Source organism: Lactuca virosa, chromosome 9 (assembly GCF_052849685.1).
Source record: "Lactuca virosa cultivar CGN04683 chromosome 9, Lactuca_virosa_CGN04683_v6, whole genome shotgun sequence".
In the NCBI taxonomy this organism is placed as follows: Eukaryota; Viridiplantae; Streptophyta; class Magnoliopsida; order Asterales; family Asteraceae; genus Lactuca; species Lactuca virosa.
Genome location: NC_136434.1, coordinates 629,356 through 645,229, shown reverse-complemented (window position 1 = coordinate 645,229; position 15,874 = coordinate 629,356). Strand labels below are relative to the sequence as shown.

The following is a 15,874-nucleotide window of genomic DNA, read 5'->3' as shown; positions in this document are numbered from 1 at the left end:
TCATGGTCACTGTTATCTTTGATTTTTTTTATTAGACTTTAATAATCATAAAATCTTTTAATCAATTAAAACAATAAAGTTGCAGTCAATTAAACCTTGGTTTGTATTTTAAATCTTTCACAACCGTAACATGAGAGAAACACTTAAGCATCACAATCTGGTACCATCTTGCTTTCAAGCAAGAAAAAAAATGACCGAAGAGAACAAGAAGACAAAGTTACGTATACAGGTATTCTATAGATCAAATGTTAACAGATCGGAAAATATCCCACAATTTTAATGGGTTATAATCCAATCAAAATTTTCTAGTAACATATTCAAGTAAGCTCTGATATCAATTGTTGGTTTTTGATAACCAAAAACATAAACGCGGAAGCATAAACTTTGGATCTTTAATCTCGAATCTGGTTAAAAGAAAACATAAACATTAAAGAACGATTGCATACCTGATTTCATTATGATCTTCGGATCTGAAGAACTAGGGTTGGGTTTTCCAGTTGATCTCAAAAGCTCTCTCTAATATCCCTCAACAAACCCTAATCGAATTTCTCTGTGTATTTTCGTATGTCTTGATCTGCTCCTCATCACATGTATTTATAGATGGAGATAAACCCTAATGTGAGAGATGGAAGAGATCTTGAGTATCTTGAGTCAAACCGGGAACTCAACCCACAAGGTAAGTAAATATTTTATAAATTGGTCCATCAACAATTTATACTCTTACCATAATAACTGGATTTAATGATAACATTACATCTATATGATGTGATCCCATAATTATCTAACATTTTATGCCCTAATTTTCCAATCATTTTGAAAGTTTGTACCATTTGATGCTTGCTTGTGAGGTGGGCTCTCCGACTTGGTTGCAGATTGCTCATTGTTGGGACTTTGTAATTCCCAATTTTAGCTTCGTCACAAATTTGTTAAATTAGATGGATTTCTTCACTTGTCTAATGCAAAAAGTGCAACTTTGGATGTAATCTTTCTGACATTTTATAGGTTATTTGGAGTTTTTAGAATGCTATGGTGTTTGGATCGAAGAAATACAATAGAAATTTTATTTTTGATAGAATTGCGTTTTTTTTTTTTTTTTAAGAAACACAAACATAAAGTCAACTAGATTTCTTAGTTACAGAACTCATTTCCGGCTATTTTCCTGTAATACTTTCGTTCTTTTCCTAAGTTTGCTAGCTTATGTAAATTCCGTTCAAAAAAAAAACTTTATTGAAATATTTTGGGATTTGTTCAAATACTTAGCGAAACAGTTATTAGAGGGACTTTTCTTAGCTTGATGATCGATAAATAGCAAATAAAATAATCTTTTGTAATAAACTGATTGGTGGACAAGGAAAAAAATCATTTGTTGCCGTCATATTTGAATATTAAAGAATAACAAAAGCATTACATTACGATACCAACGTCGTTATTGTTCATTTGTTTGCATAGTTTAGACTTTAGCGTGAATAAGAAGTCCCTTAAATAAATCGTATTACGTCTGCAAGTGCGTATGCACCCTGCCACCTTCTTCATTCCTTCCTCTATATATATATATATATATATATATATATATATATATATATATATATATATATAATAGTAATTATAATAATAATAATATCGTTTTTCGTCTTGAATGATTATAAAAATTTAAATAATAATTTAATATTAATAAACATGACAGCAAAGTAAACTAACCAATCCATTAATTTGAAAATTCAAAGTATGTTAGTTGTTGAACTCGGTATCAGATGCAAACCCCCAAAAAAATGTAAAAATTATTTTTTGTATAACAAGTGAATATACTAAAATTAAATATACAATGACACATTATTTGTATTTGTATACCTCTTTTAAAAAAGTAAAGAAATAAAACAAAAAGAATTTCATGGATTTTTAATTTTCTTTAATTCTAAGTTTCATGGTGTTCACTTTCTTACGATATATATATATATATATATATATATATATATATATATATATATATATATATATATATATATATATATATATATATATAGGTTTAGGTTCTATGGAAAACAAAAAACCCTAAAAATCATTAAAATGCATAAAAAAATACTTAGAGATCACAAAACTTTTTTTTGAATTTTTTTATCAAAAAATCGCAACTTTTAGGTCAAAATCGCTGAAAAAAGTTTTTGAAAAAAAAAATTTACAAAAAAAAAAAATTGATTTTTTATTTTTTTTTCAGCGAAATTGTAAAAAATGCTGCGATTTTTTGATAAAAAAAAATTCAAAAAGAAGTTTTGTGATGTCTTGGTATTTTTTTTATGCATTTTTAGGGTTGTTTTGTTTTCCAAATAACTCTTCCCTATATATATATATATATATATATATATATATATATATATATATATATATATATATATATATATATATATATATATATATATATATATATATATAGGCTTAGGTTATTTTGTTTTTACTAACTATTTTGCGCCAGAATGCACAGATCAATGGACATGATTTGATAGTGTATGATATTACAATGGGATAAGATGTACCATATAATCACACAAATTTTTAGCAAAATGGTATTTTGGACAATTAACTACATTTATAAAAGGAAATTTTTGGATTTTTAGAGATAATTAATTCTCCTAATTTTAAAAATCTGAATTTTTTTAATTAATTCAATTTTAATTCTAATGTAATTTGTAAACATAACCGAATTTATTCTGTCAGAATATTTTTTTTGTTAGGATGATGTTCTTTCAGAATTTTATTCTATTAGAATATTATTGAAGAATAACAAAATTATTGAATCCAAGGTTGAAAAATAACAGCATTCTAATATATTCTTATACATCCGAACTTAAATACAAATTCATAAATATTCTTACAGACTAAAAGGCTTATACATTTTAATATAATTATACATATTCTAAAAGAAAATCAATAAAAATGAATAAAATTATTAAAAAAATAACAACATTATTAAAATGTGAGTATGATCAAACTTTATTCATTCTTCAAGTTATTCCTATTAGGTCTTCAACGCATTCTTCCAGTCATTCCTATCACAAATACAACAAAAACTAATAATGGTTAAAAACAGGTTACTTGCAATTAACTATCACTTTATATATTTTGGTAGAATAGATGGAATATGACAGAATACATAAAATACATTCTGGCAGAATATATTCTGACAGAATACATTCTGGTAGAATACATAGAACATGAGATAACACACATCCAAACCCAATAATCAAACAAATTTTATATATTATATCAATTTTTTTTGTAGACATTTCCACAAACACCTTGCATGCAATAAGATAAAGTACAACCAAACACACTAATACACTGATTAAATTCACCTAAAATCAATCACATACAAAATCAATCATGAGATACCACAAATCCAACCCGCAGATCAAATCACAAGAAATAAATATAAATTTCACAAGTACAATATCAAGCAAATTAATAACACTTCAACATATAGTTAATTAATTGGTTTTTGAATGGACATAAATTAAGTAGAAATATATTCCATATCAATTTTGAAATGGGGCTGCATAGTTCTTGTATAAAGATATCACATACATATTGTGGTTTTAGACGGATGAACTCAACTCCAATCAAATAAAAATAATTAAAATAAAGGATCAAATAAATTGGAGATTAGTCTCACGTTTTGAAAAATTCAATTTTCAATATAACTAAGTAGCTGCAGAAATGAAAAACATACCTATATTGGGGTTTGTAAGGAAGATGAATTGATTTCGTTCTTCAATTTTATCGTTGGAGGTGAAGAACAATTGTCAATAGAAAATTAAAATTACCTTCAAGAACAAGAAATAAGATGATTAATTTTTGAACAAGATCGATGCCGGAATAACAGGGGAACGGCGACAGGTGGTGTAGCACTGGCGGTGAAGAGGGTCACTAATTGGCCAGCAATTGAATGAGGATTTGGGCGGAGGTGTTGGTGATGTACGGCTCTGAAAAAAACGACGGTGTAGGGTTTTAATAGGTAAATAAAAATTGTATCCCTTAAATAAAAGGATATCAATTGTTAATTTTGGATATTCATTAATACATATATGTAATATTACTAATTTACCCTTATTTATTTATTTAGTTATTTAATTAATTGCTAATTTCTGATTGATGCATTCAGGAACACAATACTTGGAGGAAACATTTGAACCTAGCTCTCTCTCTCTCTCTCTCTCTCTATATATATATATATATATATATATATATATATATATATATATATATATATATTCATTATCTATTGTGTTCTAGCTATTCATTGTGTGCATTTAGGATTGATTGTGGACCAATCATTTTAGCTATTTTAAGAAAGTAATTAATGTATATTACATGTTGAAGATATATAATTATATTAATTAAATCTTCGGTATTTAATATGTATTAATTACTTTCTTAAAATAACTAAAATGATTGGTTCAGAATCAATCATACATGAATACAATAGATAGTAGAAACATTTGAACATATATATATATATATATATATATATATATATATATATATATATATATATATATATATATATATATATATATATATAGAGAGAGAGAGAGAGAGAAAGAGAGAGAGAGAGAGAGAGAGAGGTAAGTTCCATTGAGATTAAAAATAAAATGGAAATGTTGATATTCGACCTTAGTCACGTATTTCATATTTGTCGCTCTAAGACACTCTATTTACATTTTAATAAAAAATCAATCTATAATTAACTATTTATAATGGGCCACTGTTAGCCATGTTAAAATGGTTAATTAGATAAGGGTAAATATAGAAATATATATGAATTTAAGTGGATGGATTAATAGTTGCAATGGAAGAATCAGCCTCCTTTCATAAAAGGAGATGCTAATCGAATAATCGAGTATCCTAAATCTAAGGGAGAAAATCATGTGAAGCTTTGACCAGCCTCTCTCCAGCCGTGCTCTTCAAGGAAATCTTATCTCTCTCTCTTCCTCTTTTCTTTGGTTTTGATGATGACATTCAATGTTTTGGCAAATTGGCAATTCCCCACCAACCCTTACATATATAAAAAATATATATATACATGTATTCTTGCTTTTTCGTCATCCAAGGTTCTACAACTGCTTGCTCTGCAACTCCCTCCCACCTTCATCCAATCATAAACTAATTACACTGTGAGCTCCGATTTCTTATATTTTAGCAGCAACTTTAAAATTTCTATTTATTTTCTTATGGATTGTGTGATATAGAGAGAATGGAAAACAAACCATCACCTTATGTATCTGTCAGTCCATTCATAATATACATACTCCTATATCACAAGCTGGGTTTTCTTTTAACATCGATCGTCTCTTTCACCTAACTCTGCCTCCGCAGATAAATAATTTTATTTATTTATTTATTTGATCAATTCGGATTCGGTTTGGCATCTGGATCCGTTTCATCCGTTGGATTTACGCAACGTGACTCAAACCCTAAGCCATCTAATCTAATCTGATTAACATCATTTGCCTCGTTTAATGTCTTATTGCTCTGTCTGGTACGTCTTACTTTCATTCATGGCATTTCCATGATCCGGTCCGTTTACTTTTCCTTCACACTTTTCCTGCCTTGCTTTACAGTCAGATATTCCTTCTTCTTTTAGTTTTGTTTCACTTTACTCTTTTTGTTACTAAAAATTAACTCGGATTTGATTTCCCGATATTTGCATTCTGATTTTTTTTTTATACTTTTTTTTCTACAGACAGGCGGTACATCATTTTGGCTGCAAATCTAGCACTTGAACGGAGTGTACAGGATGAGCTCCGGTGGTAAAGGAAAGGAAAAGGCCGAGCCCTCTAACTCCCCCACCACCGACGGCGCTGATGGTGATGGTGATGGTTTACAACCTGAACAAGAATCCCGATTGGACAGGAAAAAAGAAAAAGAGACCCCCAATGCCAATAGTGTCCCATTCTACAAGCTGTTTGCTTTTGCTGATTCCACTGATTACATGCTGATGATCGCTGGTACCATAGGCGCCATCGGTAATGGAGCTTGCATGCCCCTCATGACTATTCTTTTCGGCGACCTTATAGATTCTTTTGGTGAGAACCAGAATAACGACGATGTCGTCCGTGTTGTTTCCAAGGTACGTATAACTTATATGTATGTTTAATTGGTTATTGGTGGGCTAGGCAGAATGTTTTATGACAAAGTACGAGTATTATTAATTGTTAGGTATCGCTGAAATTTGTTTACCTGGCTATTGGGGCTGGTTTGGCAGCATTCTTCCGTAAGTAGATCAAATCCTAGCTATTTCTTAAAACTTAATTATATGGATCTATATATCAGCTTTTTCTAATTAGGCATGTTATGTATGTATGTATGTAGAGGTGTCAATGTGGATGGTAACGGGAGAAAGACAGGCTGCAAGAATAAGGAATCTGTATCTGAAAACCATATTGAGACAAGATGTGTCCTTCTTTGACAAGGAAACAAACACCGGGGAGGTTGTTGGCAGGATGTCTGGGGATACCGTCCTCATACAAGATGCCATGGGGGAAAAGGTTCTTAATCTAATTTCTATAACTAGCTACATTATTATTATTATTATTATTATTATTATTATTATTATTATTATTATAACTAGTTATTGGTTTTGTTTGCAGGTTGGAAAATTCACTCAGCTACTGGCAACATTTGTGGGAGGTTTTGTGATAGCATTTGTGAAGGGATGGCTTCTTACGCTTGTCATGTTAACCTCGATTCCTCCATTGGTGATTTCTGGTGGAATGATGTCGCTACTTATATCCAAGATGGCATCACGGGGACAAACCGCTTATGCTAAAGCAGCCAATGTAGTCGAACAGACAATCGGCTCAATCAGGACGGTAATATATACATATACAAATATATATATTTTCTGTATATCATCATATCATACTATATGATTGGTTTTTAAAAAATATAAAATAAAATAGGTTGCTTCGTTCACCGGGGAGAAAAAAGCTGTTGCGGATTACAATAAATCGCTTGTAGATGCTTACAAGTCTGGTGTGAATGAAGGCCTGGCTGCTGGGCTTGGTTTTGGAACGATGATGTTGATCGTGTTCTGTAGTTATGCCTTGGCTGTTTGGTATGGTGCAAAGATGATACTGGAAAAAGGCTACACCGGGGGGGATGTGGTCAATGTAATTTTTGCAGTGCTCACCGGATCCATGTACGTGATTTCTTTCTTTCTTGTCTTTCTCAAATCTCAAATCTCAACTAAATAGATAAATAAATAAATTGTGTGCCCTGCAGGTCTCTTGGTCAGGCGTCTCCCTGTTTGAGTGCATTTGCTGCTGGTCGGGCAGCAGCATACAAGATGTTTGAAACGATAAACAGAAAGCCTGAAATAGATGCATATGACACAAAAGGGAAAGTACTGAGTGATATCCGTGGTGATGTGGAGTTAAAGGACGTGTATTTTAGTTATCCTGCAAGACCAGATGAGGAAATATTTAGTGGCTTCTCTCTTTTCATCCCTAGTGGGACGACTGCAGCTTTGGTAGGAGAAAGTGGAAGTGGAAAGTCAACTGTGATCAGCCTGATTGAGAGATTTTATGATCCTAAAGCAGGGGAAGTTCTCATCGATGATATTAATCTCAAACAATTCCAGCTGAAATGGATAAGGGAGAAAATTGGTCTTGTTAGCCAAGAACCGGTCCTGTTTGCATCCAGCATCAAGGATAACATCATGTACGGGAAAGATGGTGCGTCTATGGATGAGATTAGAGTTGCAGTCGAGCTAGCAAATGCTGCTAAATTTATCGATAAACTACCTCAGGTTCGTTTCTATTTGCCATTTGCTTGCTTGCTTGTTATATTATTTATTGCTGATGTTGATTTTGTTTGTTTTGCCTTGTTTAATTAGGGCCTGGACACCATGGTTGGTGAGCATGGAACACAGCTTTCTGGTGGACAGAAGCAAAGAATTGCCATAGCCAGAGCCATTCTTAAAGATCCCAGAATCCTACTCCTTGATGAAGCAACAAGTGCACTGGATGCAGAATCTGAGAGAGTTGTGCAGGAGGCGTTGGACAGGATTATGGTGAATAGGACAACCATCATTGTAGCACATCGTCTAAGCACAGTAAGAAATGCCGACATGATTGCAGTCATTCATAGGGGAAAGATGGTTGAGAAAGGTAGGTCCCTACTCCTAGTTTAATTCACATACAAAACATCACCATGGCTAATGGCTTATGAATTGTTGGTTGCAGGATCACATTTGGAGCTAGTCAAGGATCCTGAAGGAGCATACGCTCAACTTATAAAACTACAAGAAGTTAGTAGGGACTCAAGAAAGCAGCAGCTGGGGTCAGAGGACCCCCCAACCCCAAGTAGTGATAATAAAAGGTACCTGCGGTCGATAAGCCGAGGATCATCATCTAGCATAGGAAACAGCAGCCGGCACTCGATTTCCAACTCTTTTGGCATGCCTACACAACTCGCTGTGGCTGCTGAATCCATGGATGTTGAAGCTGCTTCGGAAGAAGAAAAGGCAGCACCCAAAGTGCCACTCCGACGACTTGCCTATCTCAACAAGCCAGAGATACCGGTACTCATAATGGGTACCATAGCTGCTATCGTCAATGGAGCAGTCCTCCCGGTTTTTGGCATTCTGATTTCCAGCATGATCAAGACCTTCTATGAGCCCCCACATAAAATGAAAAAGGATGCCCGATTCTGGGCTCTAATGTATGTAGTCCTTGGGGTGGTATCTTTTTTAGCTTATCCTGGGAGATCATATTTTTTCTCTATTGCTGGTTCTAAGCTAATAAGAAGGATCAGATCTCTATGCTTTGAGAAGGTGATACGGATGGAAGTGGGTTGGTTTGATAAGCCCGAGAATTCCAGCGGGGCAATTGGTGCCAGGCTGTCGGCAGATGCGGCCAGCCTTCGTGGTTTGGTCGGCGATGCACTTGCTCAACTTGTTCAGGATTCATCGTCTGCTGCTGCTGGTTTAGCCATTGCATTTGTAGCATGCTGGCAGTTGGCTCTCATCATGCTTGCTCTCATCCCCCTCATAGGACTCAATGGATTTGTTCAGGTGAAATTCATGAAAGGCTTCAGTGCGGATGCTAAGATGATGTATGAGGAAGCAAGCCAGGTGGCAAACGATGCGGTTGGGAGCATAAGGACGGTCGCGTCTTTTTGCGCAGAAGAGAAAGTAATGCAACTTTATAGAAATAAATGTGAGGGTCCCAAGAAAGCGGGGATACAGCAGGGTTTGATCAGCGGGATTGGGTTTGGAGTGTCGTTTTTCTTGCTTTTCTGTGTGTATGCAGCCAGCTTTTATGCTGGGGCTCGGCTTGTTGAGGCTGGAAAGACCACATTCTCAGATGTTTTCAGGGTATTCTTTGCTCTCACGATGGCAGCCATAGCAGTGTCCCAGTCGAGCTCATTTGCCCCAGATACAAGCAAAGCCAAGACTTCTGCTGTCTCTGTATTTGCCATTCTAGACCGCAAGTCAGAGATTGACCCAAGTGATGAATCCGGGACGACATTGGATAATGTCAAGGGGGAAATCGAGCTTCGTCACATCAGCTTCAAGTATCCCACCAGACCTGACGTTCAAATATTCCGTGATCTATGCTTAACCATCCACAGTGGCAAGGTACCTACCTGGTTTAATTCAATCTAATTATTTACCGCTTATCTATATCTATATAACTTGATGTTGATGTTGATGTTGATATTGATCAGACAGTGGCATTGGTTGGAGAGAGTGGAAGTGGGAAATCAACAGTGATCTCGCTGTTGCAAAGATTTTATAATCCAGACTCAGGCAGTATCACGCTGGATGGAATCGAGATACAAAAGTTTCAACTCAAGTGGCTGAGGCTGCAGATGGGTCTGGTGAGCCAAGAGCCGATCCTGTTCAATGACACCATCCGAACCAACATTGCTTATGGAAAAGACGGTGAGGCCACAGAGTCTGAAATAATAGCTGCTTCCGAGTTGGCAAATGCCCACAAGTTCATCAGCAGCTTACACCAGGTCAGTCATCAGATCATCTATTAGCACTATTATTTGAATAATATATATATATATATATATATATATATATATATATATATATATACTAGGTGTGAGACCCGTGTACTACACGGGGGTTTATTAAAAATAAAAATTTAATATCAATATTTAAACATTAAATATTTTATAAAATAACACTTTTACATAACATAATGTAATCTTTTGGAACATTTATAAAAGAAATCAAATATTCTTTAGAGCATTTATGAGACTTTATTATCAATTTAATAGAATGATTCTCTTTCGACAAAACTGCAAAATTGGTCCTTGTGGTATTTAAAAAACTTTGGATAGGGTCCAAAAAGTTTTCCATTTGCATAGAAGGTCCAAAATCGAAGTTTTTCTGTGTTTTTGGTCCAAAAAAACTTAAAATGACGGTTATACCCTTTACTTTCTTTTTTATATTTTTTTAAAATTTTCAAATACTATTTTAATTTAAAAATAAATAGAAAAGGAAATAATTCTCTCTCTCTCTCTCTCTCTCTCTCTCTCTCTCCCCCCCCCCCCCCCCCCATTTCTTTGAGACTTTTACAATACGTATTCTTATAACTTCATCTTCCCCAAAAAGCCAAACCCACTTTGACCTTGAGTAATTATCGTCTCCATCATATTGGACAAAGAACAACAGACGAACGAAAGGCAAATTGACGTGAGCTGAGGTGCAGATGGGAAATCGCAAGGAGGGGCAAGGGGGTCTGTCAAGACCGACGACCCTTTGTGGGTTAACTCTTCGTCTTCACTGATTGGGAGAGGGAAGAAGGAACATGAATAGAAGCAGTCAGAGTGGTGATCTGTTGGTCAAACAGATCGCGAGAAGGATTCGATCTCCGACGAACTCCCCTAGGCTCTTCATTCGTCGCCGACGGCCACAAATCGAGGGGGAAAGGGAACCGACTGGATCGAAGGGAGAAAGAAGATGAACGGAAGCAGGACGGGGTGGTTCGGTGGAGGTTATAGCGAGGGAGAAAGAAGGGAACCGCTGCTGGGTAACTGTTACAGCGAGGGGGCTGCTCCGGTGGCCTCCTTGGTTCTCCTTCTGTTCCATTGGCAAAACACGAGGGATAAGGGGAAAGAAATACTGAAGTAGCAGCCGAGGGAAGCGACGATCCTCAAGGGTGTTTGGTTGTTTCCAATTGATAGGAAAGAGGGTGGAGGAGGGTTGTCGGTTCCCTTTTTTGTCGGAGAGAGAGAGAGAGAGAGAGAGAGAGAGAGAGAGAGAGAGAGAGAGAGAGAGATTTCCTTTTCTATTTATTTTTAAATTAAAACAGTATTTGAAAAATTAAAAAAATATAAAAAAGAAAGTAAAAGGGTATAACCGTCATTCTAAGTTTTTTTGGACCAAAAACACAGAAAAACCTTGATTTTGGACCTTCTATGCAAGTGAGAAACTTTTTGGACTCTATCCAAAGTTTTTTGAATACCACAGGGACCAATTTTACAGATTTGTTTCTCTTTCCTTATAAAACTCTTAGAATTTTGTGGAATTTTATTTTAAAAAATGGAAATTCCCAAAAAATGACAAGTGAAAAATAATAAATCTAAAACTCCCACAAAATTACATGTGGCAAAAATCTTGAGAATTTGACAAGTGGCAAAAAAACCTTCATTCATTAGAGAGTATATATATATATATATATATATATATATATATATATATATATATATAGTAGGTGTAAAACTCGTATATTATACGGGTTGATTAAAAAAGAAATTAAATATTAAAGTGTAAACAATAATTTTATTTTTAAAATAAAATTTTGAAATAAGCAATAAAGAAATGTATAAATTGCAATTTAATATCATATTTATGACATTTAATACTTTACATATATAAATATATAAATATTATGTGGCTTTTTAATTTTAAAATTTGAAAAATCTAAGAATTAACATGTGGATATTATTTATTTCAAAAATATCACAAAATGACAAATGTCAAAACTCATGAGAGATTGACATGTGGCAAAATAGATCTTCATTTCTTATATATATATATATATATATATATATTATTTCTCTGTCTCTGATATAATATTGAATGTGAATGAAAATTTAGGGCTATGACACGGTAGTAGGGGAAAGAGGGGTGCAAAATAGATCTTCATTTCTTATAGTTGATATATATATATATATATATATATATATATATATATATATATATATATATATATATATTGTCTCTGTCTCTGATATAATATTGAATGTGAATGAAAATTTAGGGCTATGACACGGTAGTAGGGGAAAGAGGGGTGCAGATGTCGGGTGGGCAGAAGCAGAGAGTGGCGATTGCAAGGGCTATTGTGAAAAGTCCAAAGATACTATTGTTGGATGAGGCTACAAGTGCACTGGATGCAGAGTCGGAAAGGGTGGTTCAAGATGCGTTGGACAGAGTGATGGTCAACAGGACCACGGTCGTGGTTGCTCATAGGTTGTCCACCATCAAGGGAGCTGATGTCATTGCGGTGGTCAAGAATGGAGTCATTGTTGAGAAAGGGAAGCATGAAAAACTAATTAATATCAAGGATGGATTCTATGCATCTTTAGTTGCTCTTCACATGACCGCTTCCACTTAAATTTATATTTTGAGCTATTAACCAATTGAATTAAATTGTATTCCATTTTGTTTTTTGTAATATCCAAATATGAAGTTTGTAAAGTTTTGAAGAAAATAGAATGAACAACTGCTTTGTTGAAAACATGTCTTGAAGATTAGAATCATTTTTTGTAATATCCAAAGTATCAACAAATAATCAGGTATTTCATTTCCTTTAGCCAAAATTATTCTGTCCTGTTGGATATTACAGTTTGGTGGTTGACTACATGTAGTTTTCAAACATATTATTAGTATTAACAAAATGAATAACATAAAATAAAAGAGATTGAGAGTCATAATAACCTCTTCACAATCACAATCACATCCTCCTTATTCTTATGACTTGTGAGCCAAACCAACATGATAAAAATAGAATTCCCTTTTTCCTACACGCTAGCTACTCACTCTAAACCTAAAAGCTGTGTCATCTTGTTCACGTACCAAAAGAAAGTGACAAAACCAGTGTAGACCTCCTCTGTCTTTCTAAAAATACAAGCAACTGAAACTGAACTTCATGTCCCTTTTTCCAGATATCAACTTCCCACCCACCATCGTAAGTATGTCATGTCAAACTTCCCTTCCTACATAATTTGATTTCCATCACCATGTATACTGAATGTTAATAAAATAAAGTTGTCCTATCATTCACATAAGATGAGGTTGATATTTATTTTGTAAAGAATATTTGTTGTTAGTATTTTCATACAACAAAGTGATAAGCATGAATTCACCAACTATATATCTTGTGTCATTTGGAAATAAAAGATTATTTATGAGGGGAGGGGAGGGGATGACATACCGACTTTATTCTCTCTAAGAAGGATAAGGAAGCATCTTGCAATTAAAACTATCATGCAAAAGCTGGTTGATAGCGTCCCTGAATTTGAGATAGTCGTCAATGGTGTTGTAAACCTGATGAGAAATCCTAGCATAGCCGGTGATAAAATCAGCACCACCACCCTCGACCTCCTCTGCTGCTGCTGCTGTGTCTTTCAATGGCTGGTAGTGTATAGGAACTTCCACCTTAAATTGGTCTCTCAGATGATTTCTTAACCTAGAAGCATCACCATCGCTTAAAACCCCCAAAGAAGAAGGCAGGCCGACCATGGCCATGCTAGGACACATTTCAGGAGGCGATCCCAGGCTGGTCCCCCAAGCCTTAGCCAGCATCTCTGCCATTTCAACAACAGCTTCATGATTCCTATCCCTAATTCCATCCATCCCCCCTTCAAACCTGTTGATGAAATCTATAACCTCCGGGACAAGCAGCTGAGAGCTGTAATCCCGTGTACCTATCCAGGCACTCTCTATGGCGAGTCCATTTCCATATTCATGCGACACCACAGGGTGGTGCAGCTCCGAGGAGGATAAAGAAGATTTCCGGCAGTAAAGAAGAGCCACGGATGGTGGGCAGAAAAACCACTTGTGTAAGTTACTGACATAGAAATCAGCCCCTATATCCTTCACATCAACCGAGACACTACCAACCGCATGGGCAGCATCCACAAACACCTGGCTCACTCCTTCTTCCCTGCAAATCTTTACCAACTCACGAACTGGAATTATGAGGGAGGGCATGGAGGTTATGTGATCAATTATGGCTAACCTAACTTTCCTACCGTTGGCCTTGCCCCTTGCCAAACCCTTTCTAAATTCGGAGATTATTTCTTCGTTGGACTTGATAGGGAAAGGAAGATGTACCACGATGACGGAGCCACCTGCACGGGTCACATAAGCCTCGATGGATTTCTTCACGGCTTGGAAAGCACAGTGAAGCATGACGACAGCGTCTCCTTTGTGGAAACGACCTTCCGCGAATGCCCATCCAACCTGCTGGAGAACAATCGCTGCGGCGGTGGTGGCATTGTCAACGATTGATACTTCAGAGACGTCATCGGCGTTGATAATGTCCTTGATTAGGGTTCGGGAACGGAGAATTTGGGTAGGTAGTTGGTTGAAGAAGAAATCGTCGGGTTGTTGAAGAAACTTGAGCTGCCACCGTTTCTGGGCTGCGATGATGGAACCTGGGCAGCTGCCGAAGCTGCCGTTGTTTAGACGGGCAACGCCAGGCTGGTGATGGGCGAATTCTTGTTGAATTTGGGATTTAGTAATGAATGATGATAGTTTAGGTTTCTTCGGAAGATGGATATGGTTGCTACTGTCTTCGGGGTCGTCTCCATGGTTTCTAATTTCACCCATTTTTCTCTGTATCTTGTTGCTAGGGTTTCATGTGAAGGGCTGCACTGTTTTGTCAAATTAGCACCAACCGGATGCTTTTCTTTTTCTTTTTGGTTATTCGTTAGGAAAAAAATCCAAAATTTTTAGGAAAAGTTTCAAAAAATTTCTAATTTTTTTTTAATAAAAAGACTGGTTAATGTTTATAATTTGACAATTCATGACCTTTTCAGCATGTCACTTCTCTATGTGGCATGATGTGGCAGGTGACATGACATGTCACATCAGTTTTTTCCTTCCAAGTAAAAATTTAGAAATTTTTTGAAAAAACAAGCAAAGGGTTATGAACCCACAACCCACTTCAACGAAATGAAGTTACCAACCAATTGATCCGGAAGATTCAAGTTTCAAAAGATTTCTAATTTTTTTTTAATAAAAAAACCAGTTAATGTTTATAATTTGACCATTCATGACCTTTTCAGCAGGTCGTTTCTCCATATTGCGTGACGTGGCAGCTGTCATGACATATTGCGTCAGTTTCTTCCTTACAAACAAAAATTTAGACATTTTTTAGAAAATGCAAGCAAAGGGTTACGAACCCACTACCCACTTCAATGAAACGAAGGTACCAACTAGTTGATATGGAAGATTCTTAATCTTTAACTCCTTCACTCCTTTAAATAAACAATAATTCGTGAAGTTTTTTCTTTTTAAAATCATGGTAACGGGTTTCGAACCTGCGCCACATATATATATATATATATATATATATATATATATATATATATATATATATATATTATTAGCAAAAGTTAAAAAATGATTTTTTTAAATTCGTTTTTATGATAATTATTTAATAAATAAATATATAAATACATTTTAAATACATAAAAAAATATAAATTTAATAAATACATATATAAAAAGTATTTATATTTTTTAGATGTATTTATTATATTTTTATGTTTTTTACGTATGAATATTTATTTAAAATGTGTTTATATATATATACTTATTTCATAATATTGATAAAAACGAATTTAAAAAACCA

At 34.8% G+C, this 15,874-nt stretch overlaps 2 protein-coding genes across 2 annotated transcripts; one reads left to right on the top strand and one right to left on the bottom strand.

The window, feature by feature from the left end:
- The first annotated feature begins 4,913 nt into the window (after positions 1-4,913).
- Positions 4,914-12,752, top strand: LOC145141185 (ABC transporter B family member 11-like). The gene is made up of 11 exons (XM_079074503.1): positions 4,914-5,165; positions 5,735-6,121; positions 6,211-6,265; positions 6,364-6,539; positions 6,642-6,863; positions 6,954-7,192; positions 7,276-7,801; positions 7,889-8,162; positions 8,238-9,634; positions 9,724-10,017; positions 12,276-12,752. The coding sequence occupies exons 2-11, from the start codon at positions 5,789-5,791 to the stop codon at positions 12,627-12,629; spliced, it is 3,870 nt and encodes a 1,289-aa protein (XP_078930629.1). The 5' UTR covers positions 4,914-5,165; positions 5,735-5,788; the 3' UTR covers positions 12,630-12,752.
- A 130-nt stretch (positions 12,753-12,882) lies between these two features.
- LCD (Pyridoxal phosphate (PLP)-dependent transferases superfamily protein) lies at positions 12,883-14,947 on the bottom strand. Its single transcript, XM_079074504.1, has 2 exons — positions 13,449-14,947; positions 12,883-13,230 (listed from the first exon to the last, which is right to left on the bottom strand). Exon 1 carries the CDS (start codon positions 14,846-14,848, stop codon positions 13,463-13,465), a length of 1,386 nt encoding a protein of 461 aa, XP_078930630.1. The 5' UTR covers positions 14,849-14,947; the 3' UTR covers positions 12,883-13,230; positions 13,449-13,462.
- Positions 14,948-15,874: the final 927 nt, after the last annotated feature.

Excerpts from the sequence above, each read along its gene's own strand:
- LOC145141185 (XM_079074503.1), top strand. The coding sequence starts at position 5,789 with ATGAGCTCCGGTGGTAAAGGAAAGGAAAAGGCCGAGCCCTCTAACTCC. Across the intron at positions 6,864-6,953 it reads CAATCGGCTCAATCAGGACG|GTTGCTTCGTTCACCGGGGA; the intron begins GTAATATATACA and ends AAAATAAAATAG. Across the intron at positions 9,635-9,723 it reads TAACCATCCACAGTGGCAAG|ACAGTGGCATTGGTTGGAGA; the intron begins GTACCTACCTGG and ends GATATTGATCAG.
- LCD (XM_079074504.1), bottom strand. The coding sequence starts at position 14,848 with ATGGGTGAAATTAGAAACCATGGAGACGACCCCGAAGACAGTAGCAAC.